We start from the raw sequence: 27,603 nt of genomic DNA, 5'->3' as shown, positions 1-27,603 counted from the left end.
TGGACCCAAATAAGGTCTAATCCTGGACCCAAATAAAGTCTAACCCTGGACCCAAATAAGGTCTAATCCTGGACCCAAATAAGGTCTAATCCTGGACCCAAATTAGGTCTAATCCTGGACCCAAATTAGGTCTAATCCTGGACCCAAATAAGGTCTAATCCTGGACCCAAATAAGGTCTAATCCTGGACCCAAATAAGGTCTAATCCTGGACCCAAATAAGGTCTAATCCTGGACCCAAATAAGGTCTAATCCTGGACCCAAATTAGGTCTAATCCTGGACCCAAATAAGGTCTAATCCTGGACCCAAATAAGGTCTAATCCTGGACCCAAATAAAATCTAATCCCTGGACCCAAATAAGGTCTAATCCTGGACCCAAATAAGGTCTAATCCTGGACCCAAATAAAGTCTAATCCTGGACCCAAATAAGGTCTAACCCTGGACCCAAATAAGATCTAACCCTGGACCCAAATAAGGTCTAATCCTGGACCCAAATAAGGTCTAATCCTGGACCCAAATAAGGTCTAATCCTGGACCCAAATAAGGTCTAATCCTGGACCCAAATAAGGTCTCATCCTGGACCCAAATAAGGTCTAATCCTGGACCCAAATAAGGTCTAATCCCTGGACCCAAATAAGGTCTAATCCCTGGACCCAAATAAGGTCTAATCCCTGGACCCAAATAAGGTCTAATCCCTGGACCCAAATAAGGTCTAATCCTGGACCCAAATAAGGTCTAATCCTGGACCCAAATAAGGTCTAATCCTGGACCCAAATAAGGTCTAATCCTGGACCCAAATAAGGTCTAATCCTGGACCCAAATAAGGTCTAACCCTGGACCCAAATAAGGTCTAACCCTGGACCCAAATAAGGTCTAATCCTGGACCCAAATAAGGTCTAATCCTGGACCCAAATAAGGTCTAATCCTGGACCCAAATAAGGTCTAATCCTGGACCCAAATAAGGTCTAATCCTGGACCCAAATAAGGTCTAATCCTGGACCCAAATAAGGTCTAATCCTGGACCCAAATAAGGTCTAATCCTGGACCCAAATAAGGTCTAATCCTGGACCCAAATAAGGTCTAATCCTGGACCCAAATAAGGTCTAATCCTGGACCCAAATAAGGTCTAACCCTGGACCCAAATAAGGTCTAACCCTGGACCCAAATAAGGTCTAACCCTGGACCCAAATAAGGTCTAATCCTGGACCCAAATAAGGTCTAATCCTGGACCCAAATAAGGTCTAATCCTGGACCCAAATAAGGTCTAATCCTGGACCCAAATAAGGTCTAATCCTGGACCCAAATAAGGTCTAATCCTGGACCCAAATAAGGTCTAACCCTGGACCCAAATAAGGTCTAACCCTGGACCCAAATAAGGTCTAACCCTGGACCCAAATAAGGTCTAACCCTGGACCCAAATAAGGTCTAACCCTGGACCCAAATAAGGTCTAATCCTGGACCCAAATAAGGTCTAACCCTGGACCCAAATAAGGTCTAATCCTGGACCCAAATAAGGTCTAATCCTGGACCCAAATAAGGTCTAATCCTGGACCCAAATAAGGTCTAATCCTGGACCCAAATAAGGTCTAATCCTGGACCCAAATAAGGTCTAATCCTGGACCCAAATAAGGTCTAATCCTGGACCCAAATAAGGTCTAATCCTGGACCCAAATAAGGTCTAACCCTGGACCCAAATAAGGTCTAATCCTGGACCCAAATAAGGTCTAATCCTGGACCCAAATAAGGTCTAATCCTGGACCCAAATAAGGTCTAACCCTGGACCCAAATAAGGTCTAATCCTGGACCCAAATAAGGTCTAACCCTGGACCCAAATAAGGTCTAACCCTGGACCCAAATAAGGTCTAATCCTGGACCCAAATAAGGTCTAATCCTGGACCCAAATAAGGTCTAATCCTGGACCCAAATAAGGTCTAATCCTGGACCCAAATAAGGTCTAATCCTGGACCCAAATAAGGTCTAATCCTGGACCCAAATAAGGTCTAATCCTGGACCCAAATAAGGTCTAATCCTGGACCCAAATAAGGTCTAACCCTGGACCCAAATAAGGTCTAACCCTGGACCCAAATAAGGTCTAACCCTGGACCCAAATAAGGTCTAACCCTGGACCCAAATAAGGTCTAATCCTGGACCCAAATAAGGTCTAATCCTGGACCCAAATAAGGTCTAATCCTGGACCCAAATAAGGTCTAATCCTGGACCCAAATAAGGTCTAATCCTGGACCCAAATAAGGTCTAATCCTGGACCCAAATAAGGTCTAATCCTGGACCCAAATAAGGTCTAATCCTGGACCCAAATAAGGTCTAATCCTGGACCCAAATAAGGTCTAATCCTGGACCCCCAAAAAAAAGGCACTTCTTCAATGGAGAATCTCTTGGCTAGTTTCACGTCACTTACCAGATCGACAGGGAGAATACTCCACCACCTCTCCTCCTTTCTTCAGGAAACACGTACCAACAGGCTCTCGCTCGGATAAGCTGAACGTGCTCCACTGGTAGAGAGGAGCACAGGCCTGAGAGAGAGAGACACACAAACACCTCATGAGTACAGTCAACAACAGCAAGGCCGCGTAACAGAGACAAATATCCGATTTAAAAACTAGAAATCCAGACTAAAGTTCTCGGAATCTGTCATGAGACTGTTCGCTAGATAGCGCACTCAAGATTGGGTTCTGATAACGGCACGTTCACCGTCCAACCGTACCGTTCTGAGATAAGGACATGACACTCACCAGGATGTGTTCACCATCTGACCGTACCGTTCTGAGATAAGGACATGACACTCACCAGGATGTGTTCACCATCTGACTGTTCTGAGATAAGGACATGACACTCACCAGGATGTGTTCACCATCAGACTGTTCTGAGATAAGGACATGACACTCACCAGGATGTGTTCACCATCTGACCGTACCGTTCTGAGATAAGGACATGACACTCACCAGGATGTGTTCACCATCAGACCGTTCTGAGATAAGGACATGACACTCACCAGGATGTGTTCACCATCAGACCGTTCTGAGATAAGGACATGACACTCACCAGGATGTGTTCCCCATCAGACTGTTCTGAGATAAGGACATGACACTCACCAGGATGTGTTCACCATCAGACCGTTCTGAGATAAGGACATGACACTCACCAGGATGTGTTCCCCGTCAGACCGTTCTGAGATAAGGACATGACACTCACCAGGATGTGTTCACCATCAGACCGTTCTGAGATAAGGACATGACACTCACCAGGATGTGCTCCCCATCAGACCGTTCTGAGATAAGGACATGACACTCACCAGGATGTGTTCACCGTCAGACCGTACCGTTCTGAGATAAGGACATGACACTCACCAGGATGTGTTCACCGTCAGACCGTACCGTTCTGAGATAAGGACATGACACTCACCAGGATGTGTTCCCCATCAGACCGTTCTGAGATAAGGACATGACACTCACCAGGATGTGTTCACCGTCAGACCGTACCGTTCTGAGATAAGGACATGACACTCACCAGGATGTGTTCACCATCAGACCGTTCTGAGATAAGGACATGACACTCACCAGGATGTGTTCACCGTCAGACCGTACCGTTCTGAGATAAGGACATGACACTCACCAGGATGTGTTCCCCGTCAGACCGTACCGTGGCTCCAAACCACTGGTTGGACTTGAACTCCATCTGGACTCCGTCTATATTCTCACGATCATCTGAAAGAGAAATCGTTGTGGGGTTTTAAATGAAGAAACGCCACCTCTTTAAGGGGCGCCCACCCTTTTAACAATAGCCACTCTACAAATGGTGTCATTTTCTCAATTGGGAACAATGTTTTAAAACAGTTTGCAATCGGTTAGGAAAACAAGCCGTCCAGGTCGTCCCGTTTTCTTCCATTTGGGTGCCTAACGAACACGCCCCAGAATATCCACAGAGAAATAGACTGGTAGATATTTGTTTTTCCTGGTCAGTGATAAAGTGTAGCAGCAGCTTTCATCGTCCTCCTGATCAGAGCCTGGAGATCAAACTACATTTTTCCCCTCGAGGAAATTACTCACAGGCAACACCCTATAACGACCCCTGTCTAGCAAATACCGATCTAGCTGTGACACACACACACACACACACACACACACACACACACACACACACACGTTCCTCAATGAGGACAGCTGAACCTATAAATGACCTGTACTGTAGGTCCCTTAATCACCAGACTTCCTTTAGACTGCTCTGTGGTTAGGATTAACAACGGTCTTCTGTCGTCTCGCCTTGTCTAAACCAAGTGAGACTACGATTAACATTGTCTTCATATGGGGTGTGTCGTGTCCATGTGGAAATTATCACATCTTTGTAACAAACCTGAAAAACATCAGATAGGACCAAAACAATTACAAAGATCGTTCTAAATATCCTGTTAGCTGCACAGGTAACCTTTTACGTAAGCAGGTGTAGGAAAACACCTGAGAGGAGACCCCGCTTCCATTTTTCAGGGGAAACGGAAGTCAGGGTGAAAATAGTGTATCCCTAAAAGAAAACAGAAACATCCGCTTTCTTCCGACTCCGCGCAGAGAGTAGCTGCAACGTTGCTGGTATCAAAACACCACGTGTGTGTTGAGGCAGAGTTGAAGTGGCTTTATTGCCTAAAGGGTTGATTAAAACTTTATTCTCAGAGCGGAGCGTGCAGAAATGACATATTACTGTAGACATAAAGACTTAAAAAAGGAAAGATTGTTTTTTTTTTTTGTACATCTCTGAGTGATGTTCTATCTATTCCCTGGGGTCATGTTTTCATGTCTTGAGTTATTGCCGTTCAAGCGGACAGAAATCCCGTCTGGCACGACGCAGCGCCGTGATAAAGTCTCTCTCACGAAACTGGAAGTTATTAAAAGGAATACGACTTTTAGATGGTGAAAACGGCCATCGTACCCGACAGATTTAAATTCTGATGTCATAATGGGGGAGGATTTCTTCTGCCAAATGTTTTGTTGTTGTTGTTGATATTCCTACCTCGGGAAATGTGTAATTTAACAGAGGGTCCACCACATTTCTCCTATTTGTCTTCATCTTCGGTCCAGGGTGACGTTGTGGATGTCAGACTCCACTCTGTGAGGCACATTGATCTACAGGTTCTATTGTATGTAGCTCTGTGCAGACACAGGGAGAGAGTTATATTGTATACAGATCTGTGCACAGACACAGGGAGAGAGTTCTATTCTATACAGATCTGTGCAGACACAGGGAGAGAGTTCTATTGTATACAGATCTGTGCACAGACACAGGGAGAGAGTTCTATTGTATACAGATCTGTGCAGACACAGGGAGAGAGTTCTATTGTATACAGATCTGTGCACAGACACAGGGAGAGAGTTCTATTGTATACAGATCTGTGCAGACACAGGGAGAGAGTTCCATTGTGTGTAGCTCTGTGCAGACAGGGTAAAGTTGCATCTCTGACACACGTGGGAGGATACTCACTACCCTTCCGTGAAAACATACCACAGAGCTCTGTTCCTGTCGAACCATGACTACAGCAAAACTCATAGGAACAACAGCTAGCTCTAACCCAGACTAGAGCACCAGTTAGAGGAGTAACATCCCAGCTCCTGTCTAGCTCTAACCCAGACTAGAGCACCAGATAGAGGAGTAACATCCCAGCTCCTGTCTAGCTCTAACCCAGACTAGAGCACCAGTTAGAGGAGTAACATCCCAGCTCCTGTCTAGCTCTAACCCAGACTAGAGCACCAGTTAGCTGTCCCCTCCTCTAGCCTGGTGACTAGAACATTGGCTGCACCTGGTCACACATTACACCCACTCCTGTGTCCTCTATATTTATACTTATTCTAATCTAGAGACTGTCTGGACAGCTGTAAATATATGTCAGTTTAGCCTGTCTTACCCCGAGGAAGACTATGGACAGCTGTAAATATATCTGTCAGTTTAGCACATCTAACTGTGAGAAAGACTCAGTGCCCAAAACATTGGTTCTCCAATAAATCAATGGGAGTAATTAGTTGGCTCTAATTGTGACTTTAAAAAAAATTGTATTAAAAGGTTTGCCTGTCCACCAAGAGTAGACTGACAGAGCTGGAAAACAATATCTCATCTGACTGGGACAATCCAGGGAAGAACAGTCAGCAGGAGAAAGACTTCCAGACCATGTGGTTAGCAAGGATAGCCTAGTGGTTAGAGTGTAGAGGTGGCAAGTAGCCTAGTGGTTAGAGTGTAGGGGTGGCAGCGTAGCCTAGTGGTTAGAGTGTAGGGGTGGCAGCGTAGCCTAGTGGTTAGAGTGTAGGGGTGGCAGCGTAGCCTAGTGGTTAGAGTGTAGGGGTGGCAGCGTAGCCTAGTGGTTAGAGTGTAGGGGTGCCAGGTAGCCTAGTGGTTAGAGTGTAGGGGTGGCAGGTAGCCTAGTGGTTAGAGTGTAGGGGTGGCAGGTAGCCTAGTGGTTAGAGTGTAGGGGTGGCAGCGTAGCCTAGTGGTTAGAGTGTAGGGGTGGCAGCGTAGCCTAGTGGTTAGAGTGTAGGGGTGGCAGCGTAGCCTAGTGGTTAGAGTGTAGGGGTGGCAGCGTAGCCTAGTGGTTAGAGTGTAGGGGTGCCAGGTAGCCTAGTGGTTAGAGTGTAGGGGTGGCAGGTAGCCTAGTGGTTAGAGTGTAGGGGTGGCAGGTAGCCTAGTGGTTAGAGTGTAGGGGCGGCAGGGTAGCCTAGTGGTTAGAGTGTAGAGGTGGCAGGGTAGCCTAGTGGTTAGAGTGTAGAGGTGGCAGGTAGCCTAGTGGTTAGAGTGTAGAGGTGGCAGGTAGCCTAGTGGTTAGAGTGTAGAGGCGGCAGGGTAGCCTAGTGGTTAGAGTGTAGAGGCGGCAGGGTAGCCTAGTGGTTAGAGTGTAGAGGCGGCAGGTAGCCTAGTAGTTAGAGTGTAGGGGCGGCAGGTAGCCTAGTGGTTAGAGTGTAGGGGTGGCAGCGTAGCCTAGTGGTTAGAGTGTAGGGGTGCCAGGTAGCCTAGTGGTTAGAGTGTAGGGGTGGCAGGTAGCCTAGTGGTTAGAGTGTAGGGGTGGCAGGTAGCCTAGTGGTTAGAGTGTAGGGGCGGCAGGGTAGCCTAGTGGTTAGAGTGTAGAGGAGGCAGGTAGCCTAGTGGTTAGAGTGTAGGGGCGGCAGGGTAGCCTAGTGGTTAGAGTGTAGAGGTGGCAGGTAGCCTAGTGGTTAGAGTGTAGGGGCGGCAGGGTAGCCTAGTGGTTAGAGTGTAGAGGTGGCAGGGTAGCCTAGTGGTTAGAGTGTAGAGGTGGCAGGTAGCCTAGTGGTTAGAGTGTAGAGGTGGCAGGTAGCCTAGTGGTTAGAGTGTAGAGGCGGCAGGGTAGCCTAGTGGTTAGAGTGTAGAGGGGGCAGCGTAGCCTAGTGGTTAGAGTGTAGAGGTGGTAACGTAGCCTAGTGATTAGAGCGTTGGACTAGTAAGCGGAAGGTTGCAAGTTCAAACCCCCGAGCTGACAAGGTACAAATCTGTCGTTTTGTGTCCCTGAACAAGGCAGTTAACCCACTGTTCCTAGGCCGTCATTGTAAATAAGAATTTGTTCTTAACTGACTTGCCTAGTTAAATAAAGGTAAAAAAAAATATATATACTTTGGTAATGGCCAAGCGGGATACAACCCCCCTGAACACACACTAATTACAGTACCCCCCCACCCTAGGCTGCTTGGACACTAACACTAATCTAAACCAATGGCTGAGGCAGCCTCCCCTCACCTCTCAGTCATCACAAAGGCTCCCATTGTAACCATGTCGACACTTACGGCATCACAATAAGACCAGGAGGCCCCTCAGGCACTGACTGGCAAACCACAATAAACATGTCAGCAAAGGGAGGACAATATGGCTAAACCATGACATGGGAAACATATTTAGCATTTCTTCCAACTTTGGAGTTGTTTCCGAAGTGGTGGTTAGAGCGTTGTGGTTAGTGGTTAGAGCGTTGGACTAGTAACCGGAAGGTTGCAAGTTCAAATCCCCGAGCTGACAAGGTACAAATCTGTCGTTCTGTTCAATAGTTAAATAAAGGTAAAATAAATAAAAAATTAAAACACAACAAACGAAAACCAACGCTAGAAGGCAAATGATCAAAGTTGCACTGATAAAGAGTGGTGTAAATTGCACAGGATAAACTGAAATTGCAAGCCAATGTTCTCCTAAATAGCTTAATGTGTGTAATTGATGGGGCTTGGTTTTGCATTGTGTTAGTTTGTGCTGGGACAAACCCATAAGATGTGCTTTAGTGTAAATATTAGTATGAGCCACGTCTGTCTACAATGGATGCTTCAAGAAATAACAAGTTACTGACTCATATGCCCCCTGTTATAAAGTAGAGCAGACAGTCCTTTAAAGGTACTGGGACTCTCCTCCCCCCTCAATCTCTCTCTCTCTGGATCTGACACCCCCCTCTCTCAACTCAAGGGGCTTTATTGGCATGGGAAACATGATGACGTTGCCAAATCAACTGAAATGGATAAACAGAAGTGAAATAAACAATACAAAATGAACAGTAAACATTACACTCACAAAACTTCCAAAAGAATAGAGTGCTTTCCCATGTCTATATACAGTGTTGTAATCTGCCTGTCTATGTCTCTGTCTGCCTGTGTCTCTGCCTGTCTATATACAGTGTTGTAATGACGTGCAAATAGGTGCAAATAGGTAAAGAAAAGGGAAAATAAATCAACATAACTGTCTGTCTGTCTGTGTCTCTGGCTGTCTGTGTCTCCGCCTGTCTGTCTGTGTCTCCGCCTGTCTGCTTGCGTCTGTCTGTCTGCCTGTCTGTGTAACTCTTAGGCTTAACACTGAGCATGTCTGCCTATCTCCAATATAAGCTTCCTAGAAGAGTGAACATCTGCCTTTGCTCCGTCTTACATCCTAAAAACACTTAAAACGTACCTCATAAAAAAGGTCACATTTCACATACGTATGGTTCAACCAGGTTTTTATAATGTGGACATGACCCTTGACTGAAATAACCAATCTATCGTGGCCCCTTCCTGTTCATCACCATGTAGAAGTCGATAAAAAGGGGTCAAATCAATGAGATGCTTGTTTTTGTACCTGACATACTCTACTCACCAGTATTGTCAAACTGTACTTGGGTACAGTCACTACTCTTCTGCCAGGGGCAGGTATAGACTGCCCCTCGCTCCACCACTGTGGAAGCTGAGGAGGTGTTGGCTCTGGGAGCTCCTATAAGAATGTTTGACCTGAAGAAGAGAAAAACGGGCTTAAGTCTACATTCGTGAAAACATGGCACCGCACCTATTCTTCTACTGTAGCCTATTAGGGTCGCAAAACAAAGCTATGTCACATGACGAATAGAATACATATTATATTTATTTCTGTTGAGTCACATTAACAATAGTATAATTATACTTTCTCTCATCATAGTTCAAATAAAAGGCAATAAACATATATTATTATATAACTCAATCTTACTGCTTATTATTTGGCTGGAAAAAATCCACAGAAAATCCAAAATAACTTCCTTTAGGTCCAGAGAATACATAGGGCTTGTCAATATCCAGATTGAACGAGGTTGTCCACTGTAAATAAGACAGGATCAAAGCCAAAGATAAACCAAGATTGCGACGTCTTTCCATCCTGACTGCTAAAGATTCAAGCCTTATTAAACACGGGGTGTGTGGCGTGTTTTAGTTTTGGCGTTAAGAGCTCAACTGCAACGAGTTCTCCTTTCTTTTTGTAGTCGTTCTAATGATGATACACCGAGATCCCACACTCCATTTCCATCTATCCGGCGCCAGTTCAGTAAAACCACTCCGCTAAACAGTTTCACTGCTTCAGCATTCAGCAGCATTACCAGGAAAAGAGTCCAATTCGAAACAACTCGTATCATCAATCGTACAGTTCATGCGATTCAACGTCACAAATCTCTGTACAACGTAAAACAAAAAAAAATACAACCTCGACAGCCCCCGCGTTGTGTAGTGTTACAGCAGCACTTAAATATATATATATATACTTCCGGGTCAAGGGAATTTCAGAAATGTTCTAAATAAAAGTCCCCCACATATTAGTAGAAAAGTGTTATTACCATGTATTTATATTCACGATATATGAAAAATAATTGTCTAAACATTAACAATGGTTCATATTTGTTCATATTTAAGTGACATTTGCATTAAATGTGGGTTTTAAAACATGTTCCAAGCCAGGACAAATAAATGCCCCCCAATTCAATACAACGTCTATGAAATACACATTGGTTTATAGAAAGACAACTATTATTCTAGGTGCCAAAGTAAAAGTGGAGTCAGTTGCGATTACTCACTATGATCTGTAGAATCTATTTATATATGGTGTTATGTCATGGGTAACTGAGACCTATACGCCCAGAAACACTTTCTACTCCACCTAGTCCATTGGTCCCAATGCAATACACTATAGACCTATAAATGACATATTGGCTAATAGTGTCCAGTGCCTCCATTTTAAGGTGTTTTACTTGCTATGAGCTTGTTTTTTGTTCAAACTCACCTTTTTTTGTATAATAGGGACTAGTTAGTAGACTGTACCCTGGTTTTATGGACACACAAACAATCATTTTTCCTGTACAGTGCCATTTGTTTGAGCAATACAACAAAAATACAGTAAGACTTTTCTTAAAAATTACATTTTAAAATTGCATCCTTGAACAAAATAGCACCAGTAAATTAACAAAGAAATCATACAATTAAAATAATATATAGTTTTTTAATTGTCATTGTATACTTAAACTTGCGCCATTTCTCAATGTCCTCCACCTTATAATATTCATTATCTTGTATAAAGTAGTCATTATTTTTAGTTTAATTTTAATTTGTTTACATGATGCAAAGCTGCAAGTCAAAATTTATTTTATATCATACACACAGCGTTTTACCGTGAACTTTTATTTTCTAAAGCCGGAAGTGTTAAAGCTGCTGCCGTGACGCTAATAATCCCTTACAGTAGACGCGTTATAATAACCGTCAAACCCAGCGGTAAAACCCGATAATGGTTCCAATCTTTTTTTCACCGTTCATTTTTGCGTCTGTGATTTTTAGGTCTACTTTATATAAGGTCTGTGTCTCGTGTAGGCTTACGTGATGTTTTGATACGGATATCAATATATTCGCCTTAATTTTCTCAACAATATAAAAATGCTAATTAGCAACAGAGAAGTCCTCAGTAAAACTACAAATTCCTTGTATGTCATCTCTACCGACACTGTCAGATACCGTTCAGCAGCGCGATCAGAGACCAGCAGTGTCCAACCCATGAACTTCTTATGTCCCCTTAGCTAGCTAGTTAGGAGGTAGATCAAAACAGCATGTTATTTAACTGAGCCTTAATCATTGTTTGTATAATATGTCGACTTTAGTGCCTTTCAGACCTTAGGGCATTTTTTGAAGGACGCTGCATAAGAGCATTAAAAGGGGAGAAGACAATGCCAATGCCTCCATGTGAAGGAAACTGTGGTTCCACGTAGCCCTCTGTGCTTTCTCCACTTTACTACTTTGCTTTCCAGTCATGGCAGCTTCCCCATCAGTGGTCACACCGACACACCCATCACAGGCCAGTCCCACGGAGCCCAGGTACACACCCATCACAGGCCAGTCCCACGGAGCCCAGGTACACACCCATCACAGGCCAGTCCCACGGAGCCCAGGTACACACCCATCACAGGCCAGTCCCACGGAGCCCAGGTACACACCCATCACAGGCCAGTCCCACGGAGCCCAGGTACACACCCATCACAGGCCAGTCCCACGGAGCCCAGGTACACACCCATCACAGGCCAGTCCCACGGAGCCCAGGTACACATCCACTGTGAGACAGTCCCACGGAGCCCAGGTTCATATCCACTGTGTTAAAGACAGCCCCTGACCAGTCCCACGGAGCCCAGGTACACATCCACTGTGTTAAAGACAGCCTCTGGCCAGTCCCACGGAGCCCAGGTACACATCCACTGTGTTAAAGACAGTCCCACAGAGCCCAGGTTCATATCCACTGTGTTAAAGACAGTCCCACGGAGCCCAGGTTCATATCCACTGTGTTAAAGACAGTCCCACAGAGCCCAGGTTCATATCCACTGTGTTAAAGACAGTCCCACGGAGCCCAGGTACACATCCACTGTGTTAAAGACAGTCCCACAGAGCCCAGGTTCATATCCACTGTGTTAACGACAGTCCCACAGAGCCCAGGTTCATATCCACTGTGTTAAAGACAGTCCCACGGAGCCCAGGTACACATCCACTGTGTTAAAGACAGTCCCACGGAGCCCAGGTACACATCCACTGTGTTAAAGACAGTCCCACAGAGCCCAGGTACACATCCACTGTGTTAAAGACAGTCCCACGGAGCCCAGGTTCACATCCACTGTGTTAAAGACAGCCCCTGGCCAGTCCCACGGAGCCCAGGTACATATCCACTGTGTTAAAGACAGCCCCTGACCAGTCCCACGGAGCCCAGGTTCATATCCACTGTGTTAAAGACAGCCTCTGCAGTGGTAGTGGTGGTGGGCAAATCAGCACTAAAAAGGAACTACTCCTCGAAGTTATTTATTATCCCAGACGTGTCTGACATAAACCATTAGAATGGCATGGTTAGCCACATCTGTGGGATTCATCAAGATGCAGTGCATCATGGCCGTTTGCACTGATGCGCTCTGATGTCTGGCGCTTTATGTCCTCAGACATGTCCTGGATTCTCCTCCTCGTGGTGTCATCGGAAAGGGTATGGTTTTATTACGTTTGTGGGCGACTGACATGTCATTCGCCGCAGAGAGATTGAGATCCTCTGAGCTGGTTTGGGCTTTTTTTTGCACTTAACAATGCGCTGGGCCACCACGTAATGATGTGCAAAGTGCCTTTTCTTGTAACGCGCGTTCTACAATGGATCTCCAGATATTGACATTTACTTATCTTCATGGCTTGGATGCTTGGTGTCCAGATGTCTTTTCATTTTGTAGGGTTTTCCTGCTCTCATTAGCGAACAGCTCGTTGCTCATAGGACGTCTCCACTCACCCTGCCTGTCTTCTACATATGTAAAACCATCTTCGATGAGGTCGGGGTGGTATTTTCTCTTCTTGACAGGGACCGGGTTGCAGTGGCGACCCATCAATCAGGACAAGTGGGGCAGAGCACCTGTTTTGAGACCCACATTTTTAGCAAAACATTTTAAAATAAAGAAATAATAAAACAATTATAATATATACTTTTTGGGGGGCTTGCCTAATTTGCATGTTATTTTGGCATTAATACAGTGCCGTGCAAAGGTATGGCGTTTTTTTCCTATTTTGTTGCATTACAACCTGTAATATAAATTTATTTTTGGGGGGGATTTCATATAATGGACATATAATGGACATACACAAAATAGTTCAAATTGGTGAATTGAAATTGAAAGCAAAACGTTATAAAAAAAAAATGTTGATTTAAAAACGGAAAAGTGGTGGTGCATATGTATTCACCCCCTTTACTATGAAGCCCCTAAATAAGATCTGGTGCAACTAATTACCTTCAGAAGTCACATCATTAGTTAAATAAAGTCCACCTGTGTGCAATCTAAGTGTCACATGATCTGTCACATGATCTCAGTGTATATATACACCTGTTCTGAAAGGCCCCAGAGTCTGCAACACCACTAAGAAAGGGGGCACCACCAAGCAATCGACACTATGAAGACCAAGGAGCTCTCCAAACAGGTCATGGACAAAGTTGTGGAGAAGTACAGATCAGGGTTGGGTTATGAAAAAATATCTGAAACTTTGAACATCCTACGGAGCACCATTAAATCCATTATTAGAAGATGGAAAGAATATGGCACCACAACAAACCTGCCAAGAGAGGGCCGCCCACCAAAACTCACAGACCAGGCAAGGAGGGCATTAATCAGAGAGGCAACAAAGAGACCAAAGATAACCCTGAAGGAGCAGCAAAGCTGGAGCATTTGTCCATAGGACCACTTTATGCCGTACACTCCACAGAGCTGGGCTTTATGGAAGAGTGTCCAGAAAAAAAAAGCAATTTCTTAAAGAAAAAAAGAATCAAACACATTTGATGATCGCCAAAAAGAATGTGGGAGACTCCCCAAATATATGGAGAAAGGTACTCTGGTCAGATGAGACTTTGAGCTTTTTGGCCATCAAGGAAAATGCTATGTCTGTCGCAAACCCAACACCTCTCATCACACCGAGAACACCATCCCCACAGTGAAGCATGGTGGTGGCAGCATCATGTTGTGGGAATGTTTTTCATCGGCAGGGACTCGGACACTGGTCAGAATTGAAGGAATGATGGATGGCGCTAAATACAGGGACATTCTTGAAGGAAACCTGTTTGTCTTCCAGAGATTTGAGACTGGGACGGAGGTTCACCTTCCAGCAGGACAATGACCCTAAGCATACTGCTAAAGCAACACTTGAGTGGTTTAAGGGGAAACATTTAAATGTCTTGGAATGGCCTAATCAAAGCCCAGACCTCAATCTAATTGAGAATCTGTGGTATGACTTAAAGATTGCTGTACACCAGTGGAACCTATCCAACTTGCACGAGTTGGAGCAGTTTTGGCTTGAAGAATGGGAAAAAATCCCTGTGGCTAGATGTGCCAAGTTTATAGAGACATACCCCAAGAGACTTGCAGACTGTAATTGCTGCAAAAGGTGGCTCTACAAAGTACTGACCTTGGGGGGGGTGAATAGTTATGCATGCTGAAGTTTTTTTTGGTTGTTGTCTTATTTCTTGTTTGTTTCACAATAAAAACATTTTGCGTCTGCAAAGTGGTAGGCATGCTGTGTAAATCAAATGATACAACCCCTAAAAAAAATCAATTTTAATTCCAGGTTGTAAGGCAACAAAATAGGAAAAATGCCAAGGGGCGTAAATACTTTCACAAGCCACTGTAAGTGTCATGTATCAGTTTGCAAACAATGTAAAAGAAAATATATATATATATATATATCATTGAGTTAACAAAGCTGCATACAAACATGGTCTTTCCTTTTGTTTTGTTAATGAAGGCAGCTCCAAAATGCAGGTATTTCAGTCTTTCTCAGTGCTTTCTGTGGTTCCACGTAGCCCTCTGTGCTTTCTTTCTGCACACACAACATTCTATTATAAGAATACTGTTATTTGACGTGTCTTTTTTGACACGCAAAGACCCAAACAGCGTTCAATGTCCCTCCCCCTAATTATTTGGTCTATTTTTACCTCTTAATTTCGCCTACTGTTCTAACTTGTTGGTGAACACGTAGCCTATAACCTGTTTTAGAAAAATGTGCTTTATATGCTATGTGCTATATATGCTTTATATGCCCCCTTTGTTTATCCTACTGTTCTGACTTGGTGTACACTGTAAGAACGGCCCATGTTCTGAATTCTGCCGCTGTACATTTCAAAGGTGCTTATGTAACGGATGTGAAACGGCTAGCTTAGTTAGCGTGGGCGCTAAATAGCGTTTCAATCAGTGACGTCACTTGCTCTGAGACCTTGAAGTAGTAGTTCCCCTTGCTCTGCAAGGGCCGCGGCTTTTGTGGAGCGATGGGTAACGATGCTTCGAGGGTGACTGTTGATGTGTGCAGAAGGTCCGTCGTGGAGCGATGGGTAACGATGCTTCGAGGGTGACTGTTGATGTGTGCAGAAGGTCCCTAGTTCGCGCCCGGGTATGGGCGAGGGGACGGTTTAAATTTGTACTGTTACACTTAACAAATAGTTATACTTCCGTCGTCGCTCTGCAAGGGCCGCTGCTTTTGTGGCGCGATGGGTAACGATGCTTCGTCCGTGTCAGTTGTCTTAATCAAAATTACGGATTGTCTCTTATCTGCTTGCTATAGTTATGTACATCTCAATTGTCAGTAGAAAACACATTTGTTTAAGTAGGTCAGCCATATCAGCTATGTTTTTTAAAAAGGCAGTAAATGAGGCTATATGAACTGTTTCGCTGCCAGACAAGACTCCGCTGATAGCCAGGTGTAGCAGTGGTAAGGTGTTGGGACTCTGCTGATAGCCAGGTGTAGCAGTGGTAAGGTGTTGGGACTCTGCTGATAGCCAGGTGTAGCAGTGGTAAGGTGTTGGGACTGCTGTTGGGACAGCTTTATGTAGGACCTAACAGTTTGTGGGCACCGCTTGGCACCGTTATAGTGCAATTAATGTATTGTTTAGTGTATTTGCTTTTCTGGCATGCATCCCACTTTTATTTTTGTTTCCCCCACCAAGATGTACATGCTAAAATCGCCACTGTTGGGTTGTCTGCCTTATTGCCTTATTGTTGACATTGGAAGCAGCTGTAAATGAAGAGGAGAGCTGCACGTTTTAAAAAACGTGTTCATGATTTTACTCTGACAGCTAGCCTGCATGAGTTAAATGACAGCTAACTATCCACATGTGAAATGCCTGCAGAACTCATGTGCATTGTTTGCTGTCAATCAAGCTAGCTGTCAGAAGATGTCTATCTGATTGGACGTGTCACATTTAAAACAAACATTGCTGCAGAATGACATTTTTAATTGGATCAGTGTGTGTGGGCGGGGCGAGAACGTTTTCGTATTGGTCAGTGAGTGTTTATTCCGAAAAACCCTGTTGAGTCCGAACGTAGACATCCATTTCGTCACTGCGACGCGCTGCACGTATAAAGTCAGCAACGATAGGTGTTGCGATGGTATCCTTTCAAAAATAAAAGTGAAGTTGCGGCGATTACCTTTCAAAAATAATACTATTCTTATTTTGTATATATTCTTGCACAATTCCCGAGACCCCTTAAAATCCTCCGGACCCCCCCCCCCCCCCCCCCCCCCCCCCAGTTGAGAATCACTGCCTGACCTGTGGGGTAACTATAGCCCCTCCCCTCTCCTGAAAACAGGGTGTTGACATACAAAGGTAAAGATAAAGGTGGATGATGGTCAAGCGTTGGCAAACAAACTATGAAGAGAAATAAGTGGCTACAGTTGACACTTTTTCTGGGGGGAGGGGGCTATTTAATGAAATGTTGTTTTTAGAAAATGAGCATTTTTCCCAAGGACCCGGGGTTATCACTCACTGACTGCTTTATTAAAAAACGGAGTACAATTTGTATCTCTAAACAAGTTGATTATTTATCTTTCGGCTCCCCAAATGGTGTGTGTATATATACTTTGTATATATATATATATAGAAGCAGAGTTGCAAAGAAAAAGCCATATCTCAGACTGGCCAATAAAAATAAAAGATTAAGATGGGCAAAAGAACACAGACACTGGACAGATGAACTCTGCCTAGAAGGCCAGCATCCCGGAGTCGCCTCTTCACTGTTGACGTTGAGACTGGTGTTTTGCGGGTACTATTTCATGAAGCTGCCATTTGAGGACTTCTGAGGTGTCTGTTTCTCAAACTAGACACTCCAATGTACTTGTCCTCTTGCTCAGTTGTGCACCGGGGCCTCGCACTCTTCTTTCTATTCTGGTTAGGGCCAGTTTGTGCTTTTCTGTGAAGGGAGTAGGACACAGCGTTGTACTAGATCTTCAGTTTCTTGGCAATTTCTCACATGGAATAATCTTAATTTCTCAGAACTAGAATAGACTGACGAGTTTCAGAAGAAAGTTCTTTGTTTCTGGTATTTTTGAGCCTGATACTCCAGATACTCATCTAGTCTAAAGAAGGCCAGTTTTATTGCTTCTTCAATCAAATCAAATCCAATTTAATTAGTCACATGCGCCGAATACAACAGAATACAACTCCTTACAGTGAAATGCTTACTTACAAGCCCCTAACCGACAGTGCAGTTTCAAAAAATACGGAGAAGAATAAGAGATAAACAATAACAAGTAATTAAAGAGGAGCAGTAAAAAAATACAATATATACAGGGGGGTGTGGAGGCTATATACAGGGTATTACGGTACAGAGTCAATGTGGAGGCTATATACAGGGTATTACGGTACAGAGTCAATGTGGAGGCTATATACAGGGTATTACGGTACAGAGTCAATGTGGAGGCTATATACAGGGTGTTACGGTACAGAGTCAATGTGGAGGCTATATACAGGGTATTACGGTACAGAGTCAATGTGGAGGCTATATACAGGGTATTACGGTACAGAGTCAATGTGGAGGCTATATACAGGGTGTTACGGTACAGAGTCAATGTGGAGGCTATATACAGGGGGTACCGGTACAGAGTCAATGTGGAGGCTATATACAGGGTATTACGGTACAGAGTCAATGTGGAGGCTATATACAGGGTATTACGGTACAGAGTCAATGTGGAGGCTATATACAGGGTATTACGGTACAGAGTCAATGTGGAGGCTACATACAGGGTGTTACGGTACAGAGTCAATGTGGAGGCTATATACAGGGTGTTACGGTACAGAGTCAATGTGGAGGCTATATACAGGGTATTACGGTACAGAGTCAATGTGGAGGCTATATACAGGGTGTTACGGTACAGAGTCAATGTGGAGGCTATATACAGGGTGTTACGGTACAGAGTCAATGTGGAGGCTATATACAGGGTATTACGGTACAGAGTCAATGTGGAGGCTATATACAAGGTGTTACGGTACAGAGTCAATGTGGAGGCTATATACAGGGTATTACGGTACAGAGTCAATGTGGAGGCTATATACAGGGTGTTACGGTACAGAGTCAATGTGGAGGCTATATACAGGGTATTACGGTACAGAGTCAATGTGGAGGCTATATACAGGGTATTACGGTACAGAGTCAATGTGGAGGCTATATACAGGGTATTACGGTACAGAGTCAATGTGGAGGCTATATACAGGGTATTACGGTACAGAGTCAATGTGGAGGCTATATACAGGGTATTACGGTACAGAGTCAATGTGGAGGCTATATACAGGGTATTACGGTACAGAGTCAATGTGGAGGCTATATACAGGGTATTACGGTACAGAGTCAATGTGGAGGCTATATACAGGGTATTACGGTACAGAGATAATGTGGAGGCTATATACAGGGTATTACGGTACAGAGTCAATGTGGAGGCTATATACAGGGTATTACGGTACAGAGTCAATGTGGAGGCTATATACAGGGGGTACCGGTACAGAGTCAATGTGGAGGCTATATACAGGGGGTACTGATACAGAGTCAATGTGCAGGGGCTACCGGTTAGTAATGAGACTATATACAGGGGGTACTGATACAGAGTCAGTGTGCGGGGCACCGGTTAGTAATGAGACTATATACAGGGGGTACTGGTACAGAGTCAATGTGCAGGGGGCACCGGTTAGTAATGAGGCTATATACAGGGGGTACTGGTACAGAGTCAGTGTGCAGGGGGCACCGGTTAGTAATGAGACTATATACAGGGGGTACTGGTACAGAGTCAGTGTGCGGGGCACCGGTTAGTAATGAGACTATATACAGGTGGTACTGGTACAGAGTCAGTGTGCGGGGCACCGGTTAGTTGAGTTAGTATGTACATGTAGGTAGAGTTAATTAAAGTAGCAGTGGTATAAAGAGGCGGAATACAGCTCATTCAATGCTATCTTAGTGCCAGCCTCTGAATGAGGTGGTATGTAAACAGCTACAAAGAATACAGATAAACTCTCTTGGTAGGTAGTGTGGTCTACAGCTTATCATGAGAAACTCTACCTCAGGCGAGCAATAGCTTGAGACTTCCTTCGATATCGTGCACCAGCTGTTGTTTACAAAAATACATAGTCCGCCGCCCCTTGTCTTACCAGACGCCGCTGTTCTATCCTGCCGGGACAGCGTATAACCAGCCAGCTGTATGTTGATAGTGTCGTCGTTCAGCCACGGCTCGTGAAGCATAAGATGTTACAGTTTTTAATGTCCCGTTGGAAATGTAATCTTCTCAATAACGTGTCCATTTTAATATCCAAAGATTGCATGTTTGCAAGCAGAATTGAGGGGAGTGGGGGTTTATTAGATCTCCTCAGAAGGCAGCCCGCCTTCCGGCCTCTCTGAACTAGCTGAGCTGAAATAAAAGATCCCAGAAATGTTCCAGACACACAAAAAGCTTATTCCTCACAAATGTTTTGCACAAATTTGTTTACATATCTGTTCGTGAGCATTTCTCCTTTGCCAAGATAATCCATCCACCTGACAGGTGTGGCATATCAAGAAGCTGATTAAGCAACATGATCATTACACAGGTGCACTTCGTTCTGGGGACAATAAAAGGCCACTCTAAAATGTGTAGTTTTGTCACACAACACAATGCCACAGATGTCTCAAGTTTTGAGGGAGAGTGGAGCTGACTGCAGGAATGTCCACCACAGCTGTTGCCATATTATTGAATGTTCATTTCTGTACACAATTCTTGGATGTGAGAATCTCTCCACATGAGAGACGCAAACTCGGTCTCAACCTTTAAGTCTTTACTGAAGACTCATCTCTTCAGTGGGTCATATGATTGAGTGTAGTCTGGCCCAGGAGTCTAAAGGTGAACGGAAAGGCTCTGGAGCAACGAACCGCCCTTGCTGTCTCTGCCTGGCCGGTTCCCCTCTTTCCACTGCGATTCTCTGCCTCTAACCCAATTACAGGGGCTGAGTCACTGGCTTACTAGGGCTCTTTCATACCGTCCCTAGGAGGGGTGTGTCACTTGAGTGGGTTGAGTCACTGATGTGATCTTCCTGTCTGGGTTGGTGTCCCCCCCTTGGGGTGTGCCGTGGCGGAGATCTTTGTGGGCTATACTCGGCCTTGTATCCCTCTAGTGGTGTGGGGGCTGTGCTTTGTCAAAGTGGGTGGGGTTATATCCTTCCTGTTTGGCCCTGTCCGGGGGTGTCATCGGATGGGGCCACAGTGTCTCCTGACCCCTCCTGTTTCAGCCTCCAGTATTTATGCTGCAGTAGTTTATGTGTCGGGGGGTTAGGGTCAGTTTGTTATATCTGGAGTACTTCTCACGTCCTATCCTGTGTCTTGTGTGAATTAAAGTATGTATGCTCTCTCTAATTCTCTCTTTCTTTCCCTCTCTCGGAGGACCTGAGCCCTAGGACCATGCCTCAGGACTACCTGACATGATGACTCCTTACTGTCCCCAGTCCACCTGGCCGTGCTGCTGCTCCAGTTTCAACTGTTCTGCCTGTGATTATTATTATTTGACCATGCTGGTCATTTATGATCATTTGAACATCTTGGCCATGTTCTGTTATGATCTCCACCCGGCACAGCCAGAAGAGGACTGGCCACCCCACATAACCTGGTTCCTCTCTAGGTTTCTTCCTAGGTTTTGGCCTTTCTAGGGAGTTTTTCCTAGCCACCGTGCTTCTACACCTGCATTGCTTGCTGTTTGGGGTTTTAGGCTGGGTTTCTGTACAGCACTTTGAGATATCAGCTGATGTACGAAGGGCTATATAAATACATTTGATTTGATTTGGAAGCTGAAAATGTCTCAGTTCTTCCATGGCCTGCATACTCACCAGACATGTCATTAATTCAGCATGTTTGGTATGCTCTGGATTTACGTGTACGGCATTGTGGCTAGTTCCCTCCAATATCCAGCATTTCACTGTAAGGTCTACTACACCTGTTGTATTCGGCATTTCACTGTGAGGTCTACTACACCTGTTGTATTCGGCGCATGTGACAAATAAAATTTGATTTGATTTGAACTTCACACAGTCATTGAAGTGGAGTGGGACAACATTCCACAATCGTCAGACTGATCAACTCTATGCGAAAGGAGATGTGTCGCGCTGCATGAGGCAAGTGGTGGTCACACCAGATACTGACTGGTTTTCTGATCCACGCCCCTACCTTTTTTTTAAGGTATCTATGACCACCAGATGCATATCTGTATTCCCAGTCATGTGAAATCCATAGATTAGGGCCTAATGAATTAATTTTTATTGACTGATTTCCTTATATGAACTGTAACTCAGTTCTCTCACTTCTGGAGAGAGTTTGCTGCACTGAAAGTAAAGGGGCTGAATAATTTTGCACGCCCAATTTTTCAGTTTTTGATTTGTTAAAAAAGTTTGAAATATCCAATAAATGTCGTTCCACTTCATGATTGTGTCCCACTTGTTGTTGATTCTTCACAAAAAAATACAGTTTTATATCTTTATGTTTGAAGCCTGAAATGTGGCAAAAGGTCGCAAAGTTCAAGGGGGCCGAATACTTCCGCAAGTCACTGTATATACAAAGTTTATAGCGCTAACTTAAATTGTATATGTATATCTTTTTCTAAATGACGAAATATTAGATGAATTTACCTCAATATCGTTTTGTTAGTGACTTAAACATTTCAGACAGATAGCATTTTTAGTTGAGCAAGAGTAGTGGCAGCAGTGGAACGTGTAGGAAAAATAATTGAGACAAAACAATGGTTTCTGGGTAGGGGGGGTAGTTCTCCCTTGGTAGGGTGGGGGGTAGTTCTCCCTTGGTAGGGTGGGGGGTAGTTCTCCCTTGGTAGGGGGGGGGGTAGTTCTCCCTTGGTAGGGTGGGGGGTAGTTCTCCCTTGGTAGGGGGGGGTAGTTCTCCCTTGGTAGGGTGGGGGGTAGTTCTCCCTTGGTAGGGGGGGGGGGGGTAGTTCTCCCTTGGTAGGGGGGGGGGTAGTTCTCCCTTGGTAGGGGGGGTAGTTCTCCCTTGGTAGGGGGGGGTAGTTCTCCCTTGGTAGGGGGGGTAGTTCTCCCTTGGTAGGGGGGGGGGGGTAGTTCTCCCTTGGTAGGGGGGGGTAGTTCTCCCTTGGTAGGGGGGGGGTAGTTCTCCCTTGGTAGGGGGGGGGTAGTTCTCCCTTGGTAGGGGGGGTAGTTCTCCCTTGGTAGGGGGGGTAGTTCTCCCTTGGTAGGGGGGGTAGTTCTCCCTTGGTAGGGGGGGTAGTTCTCCCTTGGTAGGGGGGGGGGGGGTAGTTCTCCCTTGGTAGCTTGTTACTCTACTAGAATAAAACGATTGGATGGAAACCTGGTTATTTTAAGAACAAAATCTATGTGATGATTGGGGCGACACTAGCCTCGTCACGAAACTGTAGCAATAGGATACTGCCTCAAGAACGATTGAAACGAAACTCTTGACCTGTTGCACGTTTTGGCAGGTAAGGCTGGCTCATTTAAATGTAATGTAAAGTCTGCAGTCTTCTCATTATTAGGATCATGTAGATTATTAATAAATAGGGCAGTCAGTTAACTCCATCTACTGATCACATTGTTTCCATGGTTTCGCTTAAGCAGTTAGCTTCTCATCTAATCATCTCGGAATTTGGCCCCTCCACTATAAGGTAAGCCAAGACTGCAAGTCTGGTAAACCAAGCCTGCAAGTCTGGTAAGCCAAGTCTGCAAGTCTGGTAAGCCAAGCCTGCAAGTCTGGTAAGCCTAGACTGCAAGTCTGGTAAGCCAAGCCTGCAAGTCTGGTAAGCCAAGCCTGCAAGTCTGGTAAACCATGCCTGCAAGTCTGGTAAGCCAAGACTGCAAGTCTGGTAAGCCTAGACTGCAAGTCTGGTAAGCCAAGTCTGCAAGTCTGGTAAGCCAAGCCTGCAAGTCTGGTAAGCCTAGACTGCAAGTCTGGTAAGCCAAGCCTGCAAGTCTGGTAAGCCAAGCCTGCAAGTCTGGTAAGCCAAGCCTGCAAGTCTGGTAAGCCAAGACTGCAAGTCTGGTAAGCCAAGCCTGCAAGTCTGGTAAGCCAAGACTGCAAGTCTGGTTAGCCAAGCCTGCAAGTCTGGTAAGCCAAGCCTGCAAGTCTGGTAAGCCAAGACTGCAAGTCTGGTAAGGCAAGTCTGCAAGTCTGGTAAGCCAAGCCTGCAAGTCTGGTAAGCCAAGACTGCAAGTCTGGTAAGGCAAGTCTGCAAGTCTGGTAAGCCAAGCCTGCAAGTCTGGTAAGCCAAGACTGCAAGTCTGGTAAGCCAAGACTGCAAGTCTGGTAAGCCAAGCCTGCAAGTCCGGTAAGCCAAGACTGCAAGTCTGGTAAGCCTATAGCCGTTTTCTTTCACACTGGAAGCAAACAAAGAGTAAGCTAAAATAGTTTATTTAATGTCTTGGAATTAAAATATAGTCCTGAATTAGTCAGTCAGCAGAGAGTTAAAGCGACAGTACAAAACTGCAGAATAAACCCTGTTTTTATGGACACAGATCATCGATAGTCGTTCCTGTACACTGCGATGCTCTATGTGTTACATATAGTGTCCCGGGGGCCTCACACAAACCTATTTGACCACAGTAGAAATCCAGCAACACTTCCTATGACCTAACGTCTCTGTTTTATACAGAAAATTGTGTACGGTGCAGTATGTATGTCCAATGTGAAAATGCGATTGTATTTAAACTGATAGTCCACTCTTTCAAGGCAGCAGAATGAGCAATAATGTTCCTTGGGGTGTAAACTCTTGTGGATTTGGAAAGCAGAAGTGCTCCTGTGTAGAATGGACACCTATGTTACTGTGACACAACAGAGAGAGAGAGAGAAGTGTGCACAGTGCAGTAAACGATAGGAGTAAAGACACAAAAAGACAATCAATACAAAACAATATAAATGTCCCATATGAAACATCGTGCAATGTGAATGAGCTAATTAACAATGCGATTTTAAAAGTGTTTCCTAAAGTTGATTATTATAATTATTATAAAATATATTATTAAAATATACTATTACTGTTGTTATTAATAGTAGCATTATAAATAATGTTTAGTTGTTTGTATTACTGCTGTTACCATGACAACTATCATGGCTTTTAATGCTGTTAACAATATCAACGCTATAATATTATTTGTGCTATAAAGGCAAATCACTTTTTTCCCTTTTTTTATTGTTATTGTTAAACAACATTCTAAGTCTGCTCAACATTTCCTCATAAAATGTTACAAATTTCGATTTTTTTTATTTTTAATTGCCGAGGTCACGGTTTTATTTTTGCTATGTATTGTTTATTTATTCTGGTTTATTATTGTTGGCGGAATGAAGGACTAATCTCGCTCTTGAATTTTCACGTGACATTTTTGGAATCAACTCCGTCTGTCAAAATCGGAGACCGCTCAGAGATCAGAATTCCGTTGAAAGGGTCAATGAGGGAGTTCTATTCCGCTGGTCTGGATAAAAACCGGGAAATGGCCCGGCACGTCATCGGCGAAAGCGGGCAGGGAGGAGCGCAAATTTCAAATTAAACATTAATCTGCGCCGCCCGATCATCATGGTGCATCGTTCAAAAACATACATATTTTCCATAAAATAAATGTGTGAATTTTCAAACTATTTTTCATTGGGTAGGTATAAACAGCGTTTTTATAAATAAATAAAAGTCACTTTTGCATGTAAAAACACAGAATCCTTCTCATCACTGATCACTCCACGTGCTTAATTAAGTCACTTTTGTTTTTAGCCGAGTTGAAGCGGGGAACCTGGCTCATGCCCGCGAGTCACCCCGGTTACAACGAACACGTTCACTTTTCACCTGGTGTAAACCCCTCTCTCGGGGTAAACCGGGCCAGATAAACAAACCCCCTCAATGAGTGGATAACCCCGCGCATTGTCATGGAAAAACATTTATCCAATCCACTCCAGAAGTGACGGAGGCAACGAGAATGACTTTCCAACGAACCTCTGATTTACAATGAATTAATTAATTTCTTAATGATTTGCAAATTACTGTTGAAGAATTGGTTTGTTCTTCCTCATTTGTTTAAGTACAAGTTTGGAATTTCCAAATCATGATTTTGTTAGCCTACCCTTATTCTCGAATGAGACAAGGGAAATGAAATCCTATCTCAGTTGTACAACGTACATACATTTTCCCCCTCAAATGTCACTCAAGAGTATTTTTGGACACAGTGGGCGCACAATGGCAGTTAGTTAGAGCCCGTTGTGTAATAGCTGTGAGTCATTTGGGTAAAGCAGGTTTAAATCTACTAAATCCTAGATGACTAACGAGAGCGGGGGATATTTTGGTCGTATTTGGTCTGATCCAGCCTCATACAGGCTACGTCCCAATGGCACCCTTGCATTCACTACTTTCGACCAGAGCCCTATGGGTCCCGGGTCAAAAGTAGTGCACTTATATAGGGAATAGTGTGCTACTTGGGAGGGTAGAATAGTCTCAGAGGCAGTTTACGATGAAGTAAACTCACAGGAATGTGTGGCAAAAAAAGCCCCTGGGAATGTCGAATCCTGTGTAAGAAGACGGGAGTGTGGATGAGGGTGGAATGGAGAGATGCAAGGGTCAGGAGGGACTGGGGAAGGGAGGTATATAGGAATGTTGACTGATTTTATTTGTTATGTTTGGCAGACACTACCCTCTGCTTTAATAGATAATTGAATTACAGTACTGTCTTTGAGAACATATTTAACAGACATTTTAACTGTCTACATACAAACTATATGAGGTAATGATGACATAAAAGACACAAAAGTTATTGATGAGTATCAGAAATGAGATTTTGAGAATTTGGTCAGAACCTTCCCTCTAGAGGATATAGATGTAAGTCTCTGTGGTTTGATGTGGGGCATGTAGTTTGTCATGACGTTATTACATACAGGAAATGTTACGAACAAAGACTACAAATGATAAAATGAGTTTAAAAAGTTGTCATTTAGAATCGGCTTGTTATTTCCTGAAAATATTGTTGCAGCATGACTGACCGAGAGAGAGCCTCAGCTACGCACAACGATGACAGTGTTTACAGATTAAAATGAGTGTGGGCTTTTCCTTTTCATTGAAAAGACAATCTGTCTTTTGTCTTGTGGTGGCCCAGGCCAGTCAGGCATGTGGCTGTTGGGTTTATCTGACCATGTGACTCAGCATGAATCCGTTCCATGCTTGCGTCTCATAGGGCACCCTATTCCCCATGTAGTGCACTACTTTAGACCAGAAGCCTTATGGGCCCTGGTCAGAAATAGGGCTCTGGTCAAAAGAAGTACACTATATAAGCAATGGGGTGCCATTTGGGGCACTGGCCAATGATTGTGCTGGACTTTGACTGATTACATGGGCACATTTCCTAATGACAAATGACAAACGAACCGCCAAATTCAAAGGGCATTATCACAGGATCATAGGATAAATGCCAGGGGTAATGATGCCAAGCCCTACTATAGTATAGATGCCAGGGGTAATGATGCCAAGCCCTTTCACTATGTCTTCTAGAACCTGATTCACACAGTCATTCCCCTGTCTGCCTTTCACTGTCTTCTAGAACCTGTTTTACCCATTCCCCTGTCTGTCTTTACTATGTCTTCTAGAACCCGTTTTACCCGTTCCCCTGTCTGTCTTTACTATGTCTTCTAGAACCCGTTTTCCCCGTTCCCCTGTCTGTCTTTCACTGTCTTCTATAACCTGTTTTACCCATTCCCCTGTCTGTCTTTCACTATGTATTCTAGAACCCATTTTACCCATTCCCCTGTCTGTCTTTCCCTATGTATTCGGGAACCCGTTTTACCCGTTCCCCTGTCTGTCTTTCACTGTCTTCTAGAATCGTCTACATATTCATTCACCACACACACACAATTGCTATCCTGATACAGGAATGCAAATTCATTGAAACATAATTAATGTGTGAAGTCCCAATGATATCTCTGTAACCTTTCTTTGTATTTAAAAGGGGCGGAAGTTCAGTATTTATCGAATAATTCCAGATAAATAGTGCTACCGATATACATTTAAATGAAGCTGTCAGAAAAGCCAGTATTTATAAAACACTTACTCAACTA

General features: G+C 44.2%; 1 protein-coding gene across 1 annotated transcript in view; it reads right to left on the bottom strand.

Moving 5' to 3' along the window:
• Positions 1 to 9,987, bottom strand: part of LOC110522711 (integrin alpha-V) — a 74,122-nt gene extending 64,135 nt beyond the window's left edge. Inside the window, exons 1-4 of the mRNA XM_036975326.1 lie at positions 9,465 to 9,987; positions 9,102 to 9,232; positions 3,630 to 3,721; positions 2,416 to 2,530 (exon numbers count right to left, since the gene is read on the bottom strand). Coding sequence (XP_036831221.1) covers positions 2,416 to 2,530; positions 3,630 to 3,721; positions 9,102 to 9,232; positions 9,465 to 9,628 — 502 coding nt within the window. The 5' untranslated portion in view covers positions 9,629 to 9,987. The remainder of the gene's footprint in view (positions 1 to 2,415; positions 2,531 to 3,629; positions 3,722 to 9,101; positions 9,233 to 9,464) is intronic.
• Positions 9,988 to 27,603: the final 17,616 nt, after the last annotated feature.

Source organism: Oncorhynchus mykiss, chromosome 3 (assembly GCF_013265735.2).
Source record: "Oncorhynchus mykiss isolate Arlee chromosome 3, USDA_OmykA_1.1, whole genome shotgun sequence".
NCBI classification, from domain to species: domain Eukaryota; kingdom Metazoa; phylum Chordata; class Actinopteri; order Salmoniformes; family Salmonidae; genus Oncorhynchus; species Oncorhynchus mykiss.
This window is presented reverse-complemented; position numbering and strand designations above follow the sequence as displayed.